Genomic DNA, 14,875 nt, shown 5'->3' on the forward strand with positions numbered 1-14,875 from the left:
TCTTCTTCTTCTTCTTAATAGAGTTGGTAGGTTGAGGCCTCCTATACGATCCGTTTTTTGAAGGTATAATCAGAGGTTTAACTACCAGTTTTTGGAGGGGAAATCATCCATTCTCCTTTGATGTTTATATTGCTGTTTCTTTGATGTTTATATGTTGTGGTTGAGATCTTTCTGATTGATGCACAGTGTGTTGGTTTTCGTGAAATCACCTATCGTTTTTTTTTCTTTTTGATAGTTTGTGTGTTCTTTTCAGTTTGTATTCAAAAGATAGTGTTGTTCCATTCTTTAAGTTTGCTTGTGGTTTAGTGGGTTTCAATTTTTTTTTTCTTTGTGGTGTTTGTATGTATATGTATTTATATGTATTTTTTTTTTCTTGAGAGAGGATGAGGTTTTTTTTTTTTTTATTTATTATTATTATTATTTTTTTTTTTTTTTTGTACAGGTTCTTGTTCTTGTGTTAGGGTTTTTTTTTTGAGGTGGCTTGTTTTGTGAAGTTTGAAAAGGGTTTTCTGTGAGTGTGCTGGTTTTGTTACAAGGCCCTTTCAGTTGGTCCTTTTGGCATCTTGTTTCTATCCTCTAGTGATAGAAAAGGATGTCTTTGGATTTCTCGTGTTTGCCAGAACAAACGGAGTACCCAACCTTAGGAGGCCCTGATGCGTGTGAAGTCGGGTTTTTTTTTTTTGTTATTTTTGTGGTGTGATGTTTGAAATTGGAGTGTTCAGTTAGGTGCTGTTTTATGTATATATATATGTAATACCAGAAACCAATGAATAAATAATTAAATAATTAAATAAATAAATAAATAAATAAGGTACAGATAAATAATTGAATAAATAGTTTTAAATAATTGAATAAATAGGAAAAAAAAAACATGAGATAACGTTTCGTTATACAGACAATGTAATAAATATAATAAATAGAATAGAAAGAATAAATAGAATAAATGTAATAAATATAATAAATGCAATAGATGTAATAATTATAATAGATAGATAAATAAATGGTGAGTACTTGTCCTATTGCTATCCTTTTTGCTGAAGTGTTGAGTGCAGTCTCTTTGTTGTGAGTTATATAGGCAAATATATAGGGAATGTGTAAAAAAGTTTTATTTAATTTTATTTTTATTTGAAAATGTGTGTGATGAAGTACTATAACGTAATATTGTTTTCTTTGATGAACTCTAAAATTGTTTTGCAGGTATTTCCACTTGTTTCCATCCATTTTTCGTGTAAAGTGTCTAGAGAGATGTCTTTATGTCTTTTATATTTTTGACACTCAAAAATTTTGTGTCGTCCTGTTTCTGGGACTTGACATTTCTCACAGGTTCCATTTTCGACTATTTTCATTTTATGAAGCCAGTATTCGGAAAGATCATGTCCTGCCAGTATTTTGTTAATTGTTTTTATTTCGTTTCCGTTTAGGTTAACCTGTTTGTGCCATAGTTCAGTTTTGAAAACTTTCTGGAATTGCATAAACTTTTTCCCTTTATCCCTGCCCAGGTCTGTGTACCACTTTTTTGTTTCTTCTTCCATTTGTTTTTTGAAATATTGGGTAGCGTCTGTGTATCTGATTTTGTTCTTATAGAACCAATTTGTTAGGGTGCCTTTTTTTGCCAGTTCATCTGCTCTATCATTTCCATCAATGCCTACATGCGATGGAATCCATACTATATCTGCTCTGATACTTGTTGCTGTTTTTATAATATTGTAACAAATTTCCTCTATTTTGTTTTCTGTTATTGCTTTTTGTAGAATGTTACATGATGTTAAACTGTCTGTGAAAATTATTGGGTTGTCTATATTATTTTCTTGTGCTAAAAGTAATGCCTTTTCGATTGCTATCAGTTCTGCGGTGGTTATGGAGGTGAAATTTTTTAATCTATAGCTATAGTAGTATTGTTGTGGTTTGTTTTTTATATATATCCCTATGCCTACTCTATTTCCAGCAATGCTTCCATCAGTGTAGATAGTGGGTCTGTTATTATCATAATTGTTCATGTTTTCAATGGTGATTTGTTTCAAAATTTGAGTGTTTGTTTTTGTTTTTGTTTCTATCGTGTCTTTAATTTTTGTATTTATTTTTATGTGTGTGGTTATATCGTTGCTCTTTGCAATGTATAAATGTTTTAGAATTTTATTGTCTTTTTCGTACGTTGTTTCATGTATTGTTTTTTTCTTTTTTTTGTATTTTGTTCTTTGGTGTATTTGTAGTTGTTGTCTTATAATTGGTGAGTAGACTAAATCTTTGGCTATTTCCTTACGTACTATAAATCTACTTCTGATGTTGAAAGGTATTTCTGCTGCAATGGCATGCAGAGTATTTATGGGGGTCGTTTTGGTGCAACCTGTAGCTTTCCTTAGTGCCTGGTTGATAGTTGTGTTCATTGTTTTGTATTTGTTTTTGTTGCTATTGAGAGTGTATGAAGCTCCCGTTTCCATAGTGTTTCTAATTGTTGCTCGGTATATTTTTAGGCTGTTTTTGGGGTTTAGGTTATTTTTTTGCGTGCTTATAATTTTCAAGAAATTTAGTCTGTTTGTAGCCTTGTTACGTAGTTGTTCGATGTGTTTGTGGAAATTGAGTTTTGGGTCTATTACTGTTCCTAGATATTTATATGTGTTTGTGTGTTCTATGCTATTATTGTGTATGTTGAGTTGTATAGTGTGATGTGATTTTCCGAAAATCATAAATTTGGTCTTGTTTGAGTTTATGTTAAATTTTAATTGTTCTGTTTCTATGGCAAAAGCATTTAGAGCGTTTTGTAGGTTATTTTGAAGCTCTCTTTCGTTTGCTCCACTGCTGAGAATGACGAAATCGTCCGCGTACTGTATTATAGTGTTTTTGTTATTTGTTTGGTTTATAGCTTTATGTATATCTTTGGTATATAAATTAAAGAGTGTTGGTGACATAACATCTCCTTGTGGTAGTCCATCTGTTACTAGCATTTTGTGTGTTTTTTTGTTGCTCTCTATTATTAAGGTTCTATTTCTAAGAAAGGAGTAGGTCCATTTTATGATTTGAGGTGGGATATCTGATTTTATCATTTGTTCTATAAGGATTTTTGTTGAGACATTATTGTATGCTTTTTCCAAGTCTATGAATATTGCTCCACTTATTCTATTTAGTCTTTGGTTATGATTTATTTGGTTGTTGAAATAGTTAATGCATTGGTTTATGGTTCTTTTGTTTCTGAATCCAAAGGATTTTTCTGGGAGTATATTTTTGGTTTCAATATATTTATTTAATTTTAATAATACTGCTGAATTTAGGACTTTGGTAATTGTTGGTATAAGTGCTATAGGTCTGTAGTTGTTGGGATCATTTATATTTTTCTTTGGTTTAGGAATTGCTATTATTCTTATTTGTTTTAATTCTTTGTTTAATTTGCCATTCTCCCACATTTTGTTTCCGTCTGTTATGATTTGTGTTAGTGTTTCGTCGTTTATGTTTCTCAGCATTTGGTATGTAATTTTGTCTAAGCCGGGTGTTGTATTTTTTTTTTGTTTGAGTATGTTTGCCCATATATCTGAATTTAGAAGTTCTGTATCTATCGGTAGATTTGTGCTGAAAAATGTTCTAAATTTGGATTTTTTATTGTTAGTGAAATTTAAATTCATAAATTCCTTAGCATAGTTCTCTTCATTGTGAATTAGATTTGATTCTTTATTAGTGGTGTTGATGTTGCTAATATTTCCTAATAGATTCCATAGTTCTTTACTGCTTGTATCTTTGTTTATTTTTTCCATGTTCTTCTCAGTTTGTTTTTCTTTTGCTTGTTTTATTTTAAGTTTGAAGATTGCTGCTCTTTTGCGGAATTCTATGGCATGTTCGATAAGTTTTGTACTGTTGAAGGTTTGTCTTGCTATGTTTTTGTCTTGCAGGGCCTTTTTTATTTCGTCATTCCACCATGATTTTAGTGTAAAATTGATTTTTTGTTTACTATTTTGAATGATTTTGTATACTTTCTTTGTGAAATGTTTTATGTTTATTATATCTTTCCCTTTCATATGTTTAATGTTTGTAATTACCTTATTCATGTTTATTATAGTATGTTGTATCGGTTCTGTTGAGTGTTTTTTAATTGTTATTTTTATTATTTTGTGGTTACTTGCCCCTATGTGTTTTTCTAGTATAGTTTTGTTGATTATGTTATAGATTTTTTTGGATATGATTGTTAAATCAATGGATGTCTGTCTCTTGTTGTGATCTGTTGGGACGTGAGTGTAGGTGTTATTTTTGAGGATGATGAGGTTTGAATTGTCTATTTCTTCTATTATTGTGTTTCCTTTCTGATCGATTCTATCATCTCCCCAGTATGTATGATGTGCATTAAAATCGCCAGCTATTATTATGTTTGTGTAAGTTTGTGTGTTATGTGTTATTTTTGCTAAAGTGTCTTTTATTGTCTGTTTGGTGGTATTTGGAGCTATATATATTGATATTATAATGAAATTTCCAGAGTGTATCAGTATTGTTGTTATTTGAATTTCATCGCTTTCGTCTATTAATTTAATTGGTTTGTATTTAATTCCTTTTTTAACTAGAATGCAGCTTCCTCCATATCCATCTTCCCTGTCTGTTCTTATTATGTTAAAACCTTTAATTGTTATTTTATTTTCATTTTTCAGCCATGTTTCCTGTAAGCAAGCTATGTGGTATTTTTGTTCATGTAGTATGTGTGTTAGTTCGTCCCTATTTTTCCGAATGCTTTGTATGTTAGTTTGTAGTATATTTAATTGTTCCATGTTTTATTTGTTTATAGGGAAAAGGTTAGGTATTATTAAGACTGTTTGTGTAATTAGCTATAAAAATAGTTTGTAAAAATAGTAAATTTTTTGTAATTTTTACTGTGATGTTTCATTGTAGTCTATTTCGATTGTTCCTTGAATGTCTATTTCATTGAGATACATTTCAGCATCACTTAAATAAGTGATATTGGTGGCATTTTCATTTGTTGCGTTTGGATTCGTTTGAGTTTCTGTGTTTTCGATTTCTGTGTGGTTTTCTGAATCTTTGGTACTTATTGTTAAATTCGTATTATTTTTGGGTTCTGTGTTATTATCTAGGTACTTATTATTTGTTGTTCTGTTATTTTTTGTTAGTGTGTTTTCGATTGATTTAGGCGTGTTTCTATCGTCTTCACTTGTTTCGTCTATTTTTCGTTTTTCGTTCGTTATAGGCGTTTGATTGCCTCTCACTATTGATGAAAAATTTTCTCTTATGTATATTCTAGGAATGGCTGGTACTGTTTCCCTTCGAATTTTTCTTGCTTCTCTTATTGTTATTCTTTTTTCTGTTTGTATTCTTTTTATCTCCACCTCGTCTTTCCATACTGGACAATCTTTGTCTAAAGCTGAGTGGTTTTCACCGCATTGAGTGCATTTTAGGGGGTTTGTGCAATTCTCATGAAAGTTTTCTCCACATTTGGCGCAAATTTTTTCTCTATTGCAATTATTTTTTGTATGCCCAAAAAGCATGCATTTCATGCACCGCATTGGGTTTGGAATAAATAACTCTACTTTTTCGGTGAAGTAACCTATTTCTATATTCCTGGGAAGCACTGTAGATTTGAAAGTTATGATGGCGGTTCTTGTGTTTCTGAGAACCCCATCTTGGCCTTTTCTCTTCATTATGTATACCTCTGATACATTTTGAGGTTGAAGACCTTCTAGAAGCTCTTCTTCACTCAAGAACCTGCACGCATCACTTCTGATTATTCCCTTGCTTTGATTTAAAGTTTTATGTTCGTAAACATCCACTTCGATAGCACAATCACCGTGTTTTAAATTAATTTTTTTTAGTTTTTTGGCTTCGGTTTCATTTTTAACACGCATCAGTATTTTGCCGTCTCTAAGTATGGACGTTTGTAATGGCCTACATCCAATCGCCATTTCAGTTGCCTTTGCGAACAGGAATGGGTTGTAGCATGCCACACTTTTGCCGGGAGTTTTACTCTCCACCACCATAAAAACCTCTTCATTCTTCACTGTTTCACTGAAATTTAAATTGATACGCTCACCTCTTATTTTTCTTCTTTTTTTGGTGTTTTTATTTGATGTTTCCCCCAAGATGCTGAAATAAGACCCGAAAGTCTTATTTCCTCCCGGGTCTATGACCCCCATCTTCCTCTCCCCTCTCTACCACTTTGCTTGATTTTTTTTTCCACTCAGTATGTATCTGTTTTTTTTTTTTTTTTTGTAGGGATACTTTGAAAATAGGAACAACACGACACTTTATTTTTAAACTGTTTTTTTTTTTTTTCGCCACTCCAAAATTGGGTATTTATCGGTTCTGGTTGAAAAAGGATTATTTTTTTTAAACTATTGAAAGGAATGATCTGTTCTGTGCAACGGTTTGTGTAGGAGTGGAGCATACCCGGGTATTCCATACATTTTGTATGGAGATTGACGTTTCTCTTCTTCCTCTTTTCGTATTGTGCTTATTTTCGAGTCAAATTCAAGCGATTCCAAATTTCAATTTGACCGTTATTTTTATCAAAAAATAAAAAAAATTAATGAATAAATGAAATAGAAGAGAATATATGGTCGGCATTACTTGCTTACAGCATTAAAATATAGAAAGCATTGTTTACCTATGAAAATCGTTAATTTTTTGCATCAAAACGTGTGGAATACCCGGGTATGCCGGTTGCCAACTTACGTGTGTAAATCTGGTTGCCAAGTCTACGGTTAAACAACAAAACTCAGCCAAACAATCAAATTAGTCTAAATAATCCAGCAAAAATCAAATCACAGCACATACGATAAAATTGTATCCGATGGAGCACTGCAGCGGCTCTAAGCGGTCGCGTGGAGGCCCGAGAAAAAGAACTTGCCACCCCTGAGAAAAAAAATGTACATCTTAGTCCTTCTTTGGCTTAGAATTCCAACTTTCAGATCGACACTTCAGAAAAATCTTCATTTGTATAACCGCTGAACCAAATCTAATCCATTTCCTAGATAAAGGATGCATTTTCTCGTGAGATAGAACTTTCATTTTACGCATTAGCACTTGAAATTTGGAATCGCTTGAATTTGACTCGAAAATAAGCACAATACGAAAAGAAGAAGAAGAGAAACGTCATTCTCGATACAAAGTGTATGGAATACCCGGGTATGCTGGTTGCCAACTTACGTGGTAAAGTTAAAAAAAAAAAAACAAAATAAAATAGTTACAGGCTATTTAAAATTACAACTTATGCACCAAAAAATCATAAATTAAAAGTTGAGAGGCTACGGAAAATTTCAGGTCAATAAAAGCAATTAACCAAAAGTTATTGCAGTTCGAAGTTGAAAAAAATACCCGGGTATCCGGTTGCCAACTTAAAGGTTAACCTTCCGAAAATTACAGATAAAATGTTGGTGCTCCGCTAAAATAATCTGGCCACACTGCGCGAGAGGGCTCCGGCAGGATTGACGTGGTTGTGACGGTCATCACTTTTTCGTCATTCCAAGAACAAATCGCCAAAATACCGTGCATTTCGCCAAAATATTTCACCCACACGCACCGAATCGCACCAGCAATCTCGCCGCGGGTGGTGAAAATAGCAACAACCCCGGTGCATCCGTGACCCGTGACACCGGTTGCATCAGAGGAACCATCCCGTCGTGCTTCGGGACTGGAAAGGCAAAACAAGTGCTGCGCTGCTGAACTGTGTGTGTGTGTACGCCCCACCACAGTACGCTATGTAACAGCTCCGGCCGTGATTGATACGAGAAGGAAGGCACCTGGGGGTATGGGCGAATATTAATGCGTGTGCTTCCCCACCCACCCGCACTCGGCTAATCAGTTTTGGGTACGCTTTAACGTTTTCCAATTTGCTTGTGTTTCGAGTTAAACTTTGTGCCACCGTACTCCGATAGAGACAGCTTCACACGGTTCTACTTTCTCTGTTGGATGCTCTCGCCCTTACGTACTGTTATTGATCGTGTGTGTTTTTATTTTCGAATAAAGTTTTAGGTTACTGCACTATCTCACGTCTGGGCTCGGGATTGTTGAGTTTTAAAGCAAAGTAAGTTTAGACCGGAATTGGGACAGCGTTTCATTGTCACTCACGGCCCCCTTCCTGCTATTTTCAGGTTACTTCTGCGTGATACAGAGCACCCTTCTCGAAACGTCACCAGCCAGCCAACACGCACATAATTGGATTACATTGTCGCTGCTAGGGGGAGCGAGCAAACTGCCTGCAAATTGAGCAAGCAGTGGCCACATTGCACCTCTAGCAACTCCGTTCGGGGCGACTTTGATTGTCGGGGAGAGAGCGGAACGTCGGACAGCAACGGAAGCGCAACATTGGCTTCAACACTAACGGCAACGCGACGGTGCATCATTCAAGATGATGAACGAGGAAACTTCATCGCCGGCTAGCAGTAATGTGGTGGCACTATTCTTTAAGCGACTAGGACAGGTAAAGCGACAGCCCCCGGCCGACGGTCGTTAATTGCATTTTAATCGCCCTTTAAGGGCAGTCCAACGATGTGTAGCAACTGTTGTTGTATCACCACAATCGGCAGACGCATTTAAAACAGCCGTTTTTCTTCCGCGCTCTCTATCTCTCGCTGTGTAGCTTTATCAACTGCAGCTGGACAAATGGACACCGCACACGAAGGTACGGTGGGCGGCCGCGCTCGGGTTGGTAGGTTTATTTCTCCTGCGAGTATTCACCAAACAGGGCTGGTACATAGTCACGTACGCGCTCGGCATTTATCATCTAAATCTGTTCATCGCGTTCCTGACGCCGAAAATCGATCCGGCACTCGATCTGGACGGTAAGGCACTGTTGGTTGTTTGTTTAAATGGGCATTACTGTTGTTGCTGCAACCTGCTGCTTACTCTTAACTCGTTGCAGATGACCAAGGTCCAGAGCTGCCCACGAAGTCGAACGAAGAGTTCCGACCCTTCATACGGCGGTTACCGGAGTTCAAGTTCTGGTACGCCATCAGCAAAAGCACGGTGATTGGTATCGTGTGCACCTTTTTCGATATGTTTAACGTGCCGGTCTTTTGGCCAATTTTGGTGCTATACTTTATCACGCTGTTCTGCATTACGATGAAGCGGCAAATTAGGGTAATTACTGTCTGTCTGCGCGTGTGTGTACCAAAAAACCTTTCTCTCTAATCGCTATCTTTTGTTTCTTTCTCCCCTCGCTTGCAGCATATGATCAAGTACCGATACCTGCCGTTCACCCACAGTAAGCCGCGCTATCAGCCGGTGGCGCAGGAAAAGTGACAATTAAAAGCACAAACTCTACCAGCATCATCTTCGTCGTTGTCCTCGTCCTCCTCGTCGTCGATCGGCGGTAGTGTCGGGCCGGTCGCAGCAGCATCAGCCGCTGCCGCTCCGTTCCCGGCCACCGCCGCCACGTCCCCGGTCCTTGCCGGTGTCCACCCGTCCGCGGTCGGAGGAATGCCTTCTTCATCGGTGACAACCGTCTAAAGAGAAGGACACAGACAACCAGTGCAGGGGGAATGAAAAACAGCTGAAAAGTACTCCGATCCGTAACCGCCCGATCCCTTCAATCATTGAGAAGCAAACAAGAAACACACCCGGAACCACCTGTCTCCATATCTGCAAAGGCCGATCATCATGCGTCGTTGTGGGAAAGATTTTTGAGAGGAAGGTTCCTTTTTCCTCCTCCCCAACACAAAAGGAATGACTCCATTTGTGGCCTATTTTTCATCTCTCTCTTTTTTTACCACTGATTCGTGTAGCTATCTTTCAATCATCAGGGATATGTCCTCTCTGCTTTCTTTTTACAACTTTCGTCCCTAGCTTCTCGCTCCTTAATGTCCCGTTTTAATGCGTAGTGCAAAATTTTATCTGTTTCCCCTTCCCACCCGTCAGTAGAGCGATGGTAGCACGATGGCGGCAAGCCGCTTCTTGGTTCGGTTCGGTTTAGTTCTTTTCCCCCCCAACAAACACATTTTTCCCACGTGCGCGAGTGTGAGCACAGGTAGGTGTATTTGTACCACGCCTGTAGCAAACCCGCACCGAGCAGATCCTGCTGGTATTGATTTTGTGCTTACGTCGTAGCAAAAGAAAACATAATAATTTGAATTGAAGTTTTGTTTCGTTTTTAAACAACAAATCGTAAACAATCCTCCGTTTTCCGTTTCCCGTTTGAACTTCCCGCTTTTTTTAAATTGCCAGTTGTGTAAAATAACTAATAGGAATAACTAGGCTCTTCGGAATGAGTCTGCTAAATGAACCAATTCCCCCTTTTGGCTCTTTTTACACACCACACGGAAGAGCAAGCACCACAGTGTGTGAATTTGTAAATTTAGAAGAACATTTAGAAGTTTCGATCCCCCCGAAAAGCGAAGGGGTAACATCAGCTTTTGTGAAGAAGCAAAGAACCAAAAAAAAAAGAAGAGGAACATCATTTATAAAATGGCAAGCAAAGCGAATAAGATCACGCTATTAAGTTAGTTGAATTCTACCACATATTACTAGCGATGGGTTTAGAAATGTTATCTGTAATTATATTGCGTTTCATATGCTAGGTTCATTATTATTATCGGTACCGTATTTGCGTGTAAGTAGCGTTGTGAAGTATTTCCCCTCTCCTTTATTTTTGCTCTATCCAACACACCTCCACAGCACCTTTTCGCTTGGTTATTGTATTTTTATTTTACCGTTTTTTTTTTTTTCAAGAAATAGTTCTAATTATATCCCGCCAATGGTATTTTGTGTTCTTCCGTTTTCAATGCTATTTACCCCCAAAAAACGAGGACATATTTCAAGAAATCTAGCTATTTTTTTTCCATAATTTTAAGTTTCTATCCAACACACAGTGCGCGCCCCCACGATATTTAGTTGATCCGGGTCGAATAAATGGGGATCCCAACTCCCAAAACCAAGCCGAAATAGATCAGAGATATAGGATCTATTTGCTGATGTCACACCAGTGGGGTAGAGGATAGATTAACGCCGCGCTCGCGCGTGTGTGTGTGTGTACACACTATCCTAACACAACATGATCCAAATAATACATTGAATCATTTAAACGTAACCATCAGCACGAAGCCATTTCACTGATAAGCTGAATGAGAAATTGATGCGGTTTTTGGGCTTTTTTTTCTTATTCTTTGTTCATGTCGATAGTTCTTTCTTCGGTTCAAGTTCCTGAGAAAAGTTCCTTTGTGTGAGTTATCTTCTTATCGTGAAAGGGCTCCTAAACATGGTCTGATAAATGCATGTCTCAGCTGAAAGATAGCAGACCGCAATGCGCACCGGATGCATCTGACAAATGAATTACATTTTCAACATGATCGTCATCTAGTAGCTCTTTTTTTTTGTAATAATAGCAATAGAAGATCATCTAGCGGTCACGCACCGCGATAAGAAGAGATAGTAGGGCGCGTGCTTTGTACAACAATCACTGGTTTGCGGTTAGGGGACAGGAAAGAGTTGTATTTCCCCTCAATTATTCATCTGGCTTCTTCTGTTCCCAAAATTGAAACGTTTTCAAGCAACGATCGGTGACACGCGGGTGGAATATTTTGGAACGGAAGATAATCTAACAATAAACGTGAATTCAACCGGAATGCAGTTTTATTGCCGTTCGCCCTTTCCGTCGCCAAAAAACTGTCTCACTTTCGTGACGATCTCCTCCAGCGCCACCACCGCCGGGCTGGTCGGGAACTCGGTGATGAAATCTTTCCCCTCATCGCAGCACTTCGTGAGGCGCGGATCGAGCGGCAGCTGGCCCAGGTACGGTACCTCCATCTCGATGCACATCTGTTCGGCGCCGCCGCCTCCGCCGCTAGTCCGGGCCGGGAAGATGCGCGTCTCGGTCGTGCACTTGGGGCACACGAACGCGCTCATGTTCTCGATCACGCCCACCACCGGGATGGCAAGCTTCTTGCAGAACGATATCTCCTTGCGCACGTCGAGCAGCGCGACCTCCTGCGGCGTCGTCACCAGCACTGCGCCCCACGAACCGTCCGTCCCCTTGAGGAAGGTCGTCGCGGACAGATGCTCGTCGGACGTGCCGGGCGGCGTATCCAGCACCAGGTAGTCCAGCTGTCCCCAGTCGACCTCGGTCAGGAACTGGCGTATCATGCCGTTCTTCTTCGGCCCCCGCCAGATGATTGCATCGTCCGGGCTGCCGAGCAGGAAGCCGATCGACATCAGGCTGAGATTGTCCTCGATGTACACCGGCGACCAGCCCGAACCGCTCTGGTGCACCTGCTCACCGAGCACACCGAGCACGCGTGGCTGCGACGGACCGCAGATGTCGATATCGAGCACGCCAAAGTTCTCGTCCGGGTTGCGGTGGGCCATGGCACGGGAGAGGAGCGCCGTCACTGTGCTCTTGCCCACGCCACCCTTGCCGGACAGCACCAGCAGCTTGTTGCGCACGTCGGCTAGCTTCTGCCGGACCAGCGCGATGGCCGGATCGGGCCCTTTCGGACCGGTCGCACACAGCTGCTGATTGGGGCAGCCGGCACACGCCGACGCTTTGCCCGCATTGTCGCTCTGTGTGCCGGGACAGTGGTCTGGTGCATCGCTTGGAACGTCGGCACCACTGCTCATTGTGTGAAGAAAGTAAAGCGCGGAAAACTACACAACAAAAAAGGGAAAATTCGGTTTTCGCAGCTCGCTGCGTATCGCTGCTTACGGCACGGCAGGATGTAAACAAACTGTGCCTGGAGATGGAACAGCTGACGGCAGCTGTCAAATGCAGGCGTGTCAAAGCATAGTCTTTTTCAGGCGGAAAGCTGTTTTTGGGCAGCCGCAAAGCTTGACGGCGAAAGGACGAAAGCTTTGCTAAAGTTTATCGACGAAACAGGGACATGCAGCTGGGGAGGATGTTTGAAAACAACAATATACACACACACACATACACAAATTGGGAGGATTAATTTCATTTGCAATTAAATCTCCTTCTTTTTTGTCATTCGAGATTGAATGATTCGTGCTAATTAGATGCTGAGTAGTGTTTGATAGATCAGATCTTTGAAACGGTATTTTACTCCAAATCATTCTAATAACCACTTGTTTTTGGAACATTGCAATGAGTTTGCGATTATTGATTTATAACAAACTTATTATGACAACTTGTTCTAATCATCTCCCATATGGTCTAGTGGCTAGGATATCTGGCTTTCACCCAGAAGGCCCGGGTTCGATTCCCGGTATGGGAACATGCCTTTTTTTATTTAGGTATGGTATAGTAGCTATGAAGAAGGAGTAAAGGGGTGGCTATTAGCATCATTTTGGGGCGCTTTATTGAGATTCCCTATGGTAACATTAGATTGTGATGAGGATACCCTTAAACATGGATCAAATGGAATGAAAATGCTTCATATAAGGACTCTCTTTGCTACGAAAGAACTACAGATCGAGTACTTCGCAACAAAAAAGAAATAAATATTTTAGTACTATATTTCGTTTTTTCGCGTAATTCAGTTTAATGACAATTGCTTCTCCTCAATGGGAACTATCCTATTATTATTGGCCACGCACTATTTTGTTACGCATCGATCAACTAGCATTTCCCACGCCCTGCTACCCAAACAAAGTGCCATCCAAATCGATTTCCATTATAGTTTTTGATTGTCCTTCCCTAAAGAACATCCCAGACTACCACCATACCACCGTGGAATGGCGAACAATTTGTAGCTCGTAAAACAAGTCAATATTTACCGTCCCACGGCACACGGAATGGATAACTATCCCTACCCGATGGATAAAGCATAAAATCACCTACCAAACAAACCATCAAACACAAGCCCATTCTTTTCATCCCTAGTTGCCGCTTTCTATCGCAATTTGATCGTGATCAAACAAGGACGCGCTTTGACGCGCGACCACGATGTATGCGATGCTGTTAAAACAAACCAATATTCCTAATGCAGGCAAGCAAAACACACGACAACTAAAATAACAAAAAAGTTGTTGATTTTTTCCCATTGCCATCATATTGAGAGGTCAATGGGAGACGACTTTTGATCATTTTTTTGGGAAAGTCATAAGTTGTTGGGTATGAGAACAGTGAGTGAAACCTCCGAAAGGTCGGGTCAAACAAGTGTGGGAGGTTGATTGTGTCACAAAACAAACACCCGATCCGGAGAAATACACAACCTAACCCCCGTTAAAATGGTAGATAAAAAGAGCGAAAACATGAGTATGCAATCTGCATGACGCCACGCCACCGCGAAGGAACACCGTTTATGTGAACATGACATTACGGATGACCGGATGATGTGACCGAATGAATGGGAGGGGGGTAACGGGAGTGGTCGTCACCAATTGTGAAAGCAAAAGGGAAGGGTAAGGGCTATGAGCCAGGGAAGAAGGACAAGGCTATGACAACCGGAAAAGTGTGTCGAACGAGAGCAGAAGAACGAGGAGCAACTGTTTGTACAGCAGCGTTCCCGTGAGGCGTTATGGGTGGCACGCGCCACTTTCTTTACTTTTCACCTTGTTTTTTTCATAATAAAAGATTCATGGGGCCGATTTACATAGTCAGAAATTTACAAAAGAGTAGATATTTGCTTCATTTGTGGTGCATATTTTTTAAAAATAATTTTCTTCTATCATTTGTTTATTGAAAATCATAAAGATATATAATTTTTCAGATTTTAGCTATTTTCTTTGAATTTGTTTGTTACAAATATAGGTTGTGATTCTTGAATTTTTGAATATTTATTTAGTCTTATACCTTTAATTCTTGCTTTGCACTAATTGCGAAGGTTTGTTACTACTTTGGTTCATTTTATGTGTCTTCTTTTTACTATACTCTCTATCTTTTTTCTATTTTCTGTTCCTTTTATACCTTTTTTGTTCTACTACTTAGTATTTTCATTTTTACTTCAGCCTTCTCTAGTTCAAAATTCATTTTGTATGTGTTTTTTAGTAAATTTCTGTTATA

At 39.2% G+C, this 14,875-nt stretch overlaps 2 protein-coding genes and 1 non-coding gene across 3 annotated transcripts; 2 read left to right on the plus strand and 1 right to left on the minus strand.

Moving 5' to 3' along the window:
* The first annotated feature begins 7,337 nt into the window (after window positions 1–7,337).
* LOC121599259 (protein RER1) lies at window positions 7,338–10,424 on the plus strand. Its single transcript, XM_041926939.1, has 6 exons — window positions 7,338–7,792; window positions 7,951–8,008; window positions 8,076–8,404; window positions 8,564–8,765; window positions 8,846–9,063; window positions 9,151–10,424. The coding sequence occupies exons 3-6, from the start codon at window positions 8,333–8,335 to the stop codon at window positions 9,223–9,225; spliced, it is 567 nt and encodes a 188-aa protein (XP_041782873.1). The 5' UTR covers window positions 7,338–7,792; window positions 7,951–8,008; window positions 8,076–8,332; the 3' UTR covers window positions 9,226–10,424.
* Window positions 10,425–11,532: 1,108 nt separating this feature from the next.
* Window positions 11,533–12,654, minus strand: LOC121599258 (cytosolic Fe-S cluster assembly factor NUBP1 homolog). Its single transcript, XM_041926938.1, has one exon. It carries the CDS (start codon window positions 12,532–12,534, stop codon window positions 11,551–11,553), a length of 984 nt encoding a protein of 327 aa, XP_041782872.1. The 5' UTR covers window positions 12,535–12,654; the 3' UTR covers window positions 11,533–11,550.
* A 419-nt stretch (window positions 12,655–13,073) lies between these two features.
* On the plus strand, window positions 13,074–13,145 carry Trnae-uuc. The gene has a single exon. It is a non-coding gene; the product is annotated as a tRNA-Glu (tRNA).
* The last annotated feature ends 1,730 nt before the right edge of the window (window positions 13,146–14,875 follow it).

This window comes from Anopheles merus, chromosome 3L, assembly GCF_017562075.2.
Source record: "Anopheles merus strain MAF chromosome 3L, AmerM5.1, whole genome shotgun sequence".
Taxonomy (NCBI): domain Eukaryota; kingdom Metazoa; phylum Arthropoda; class Insecta; order Diptera; family Culicidae; genus Anopheles; species Anopheles merus.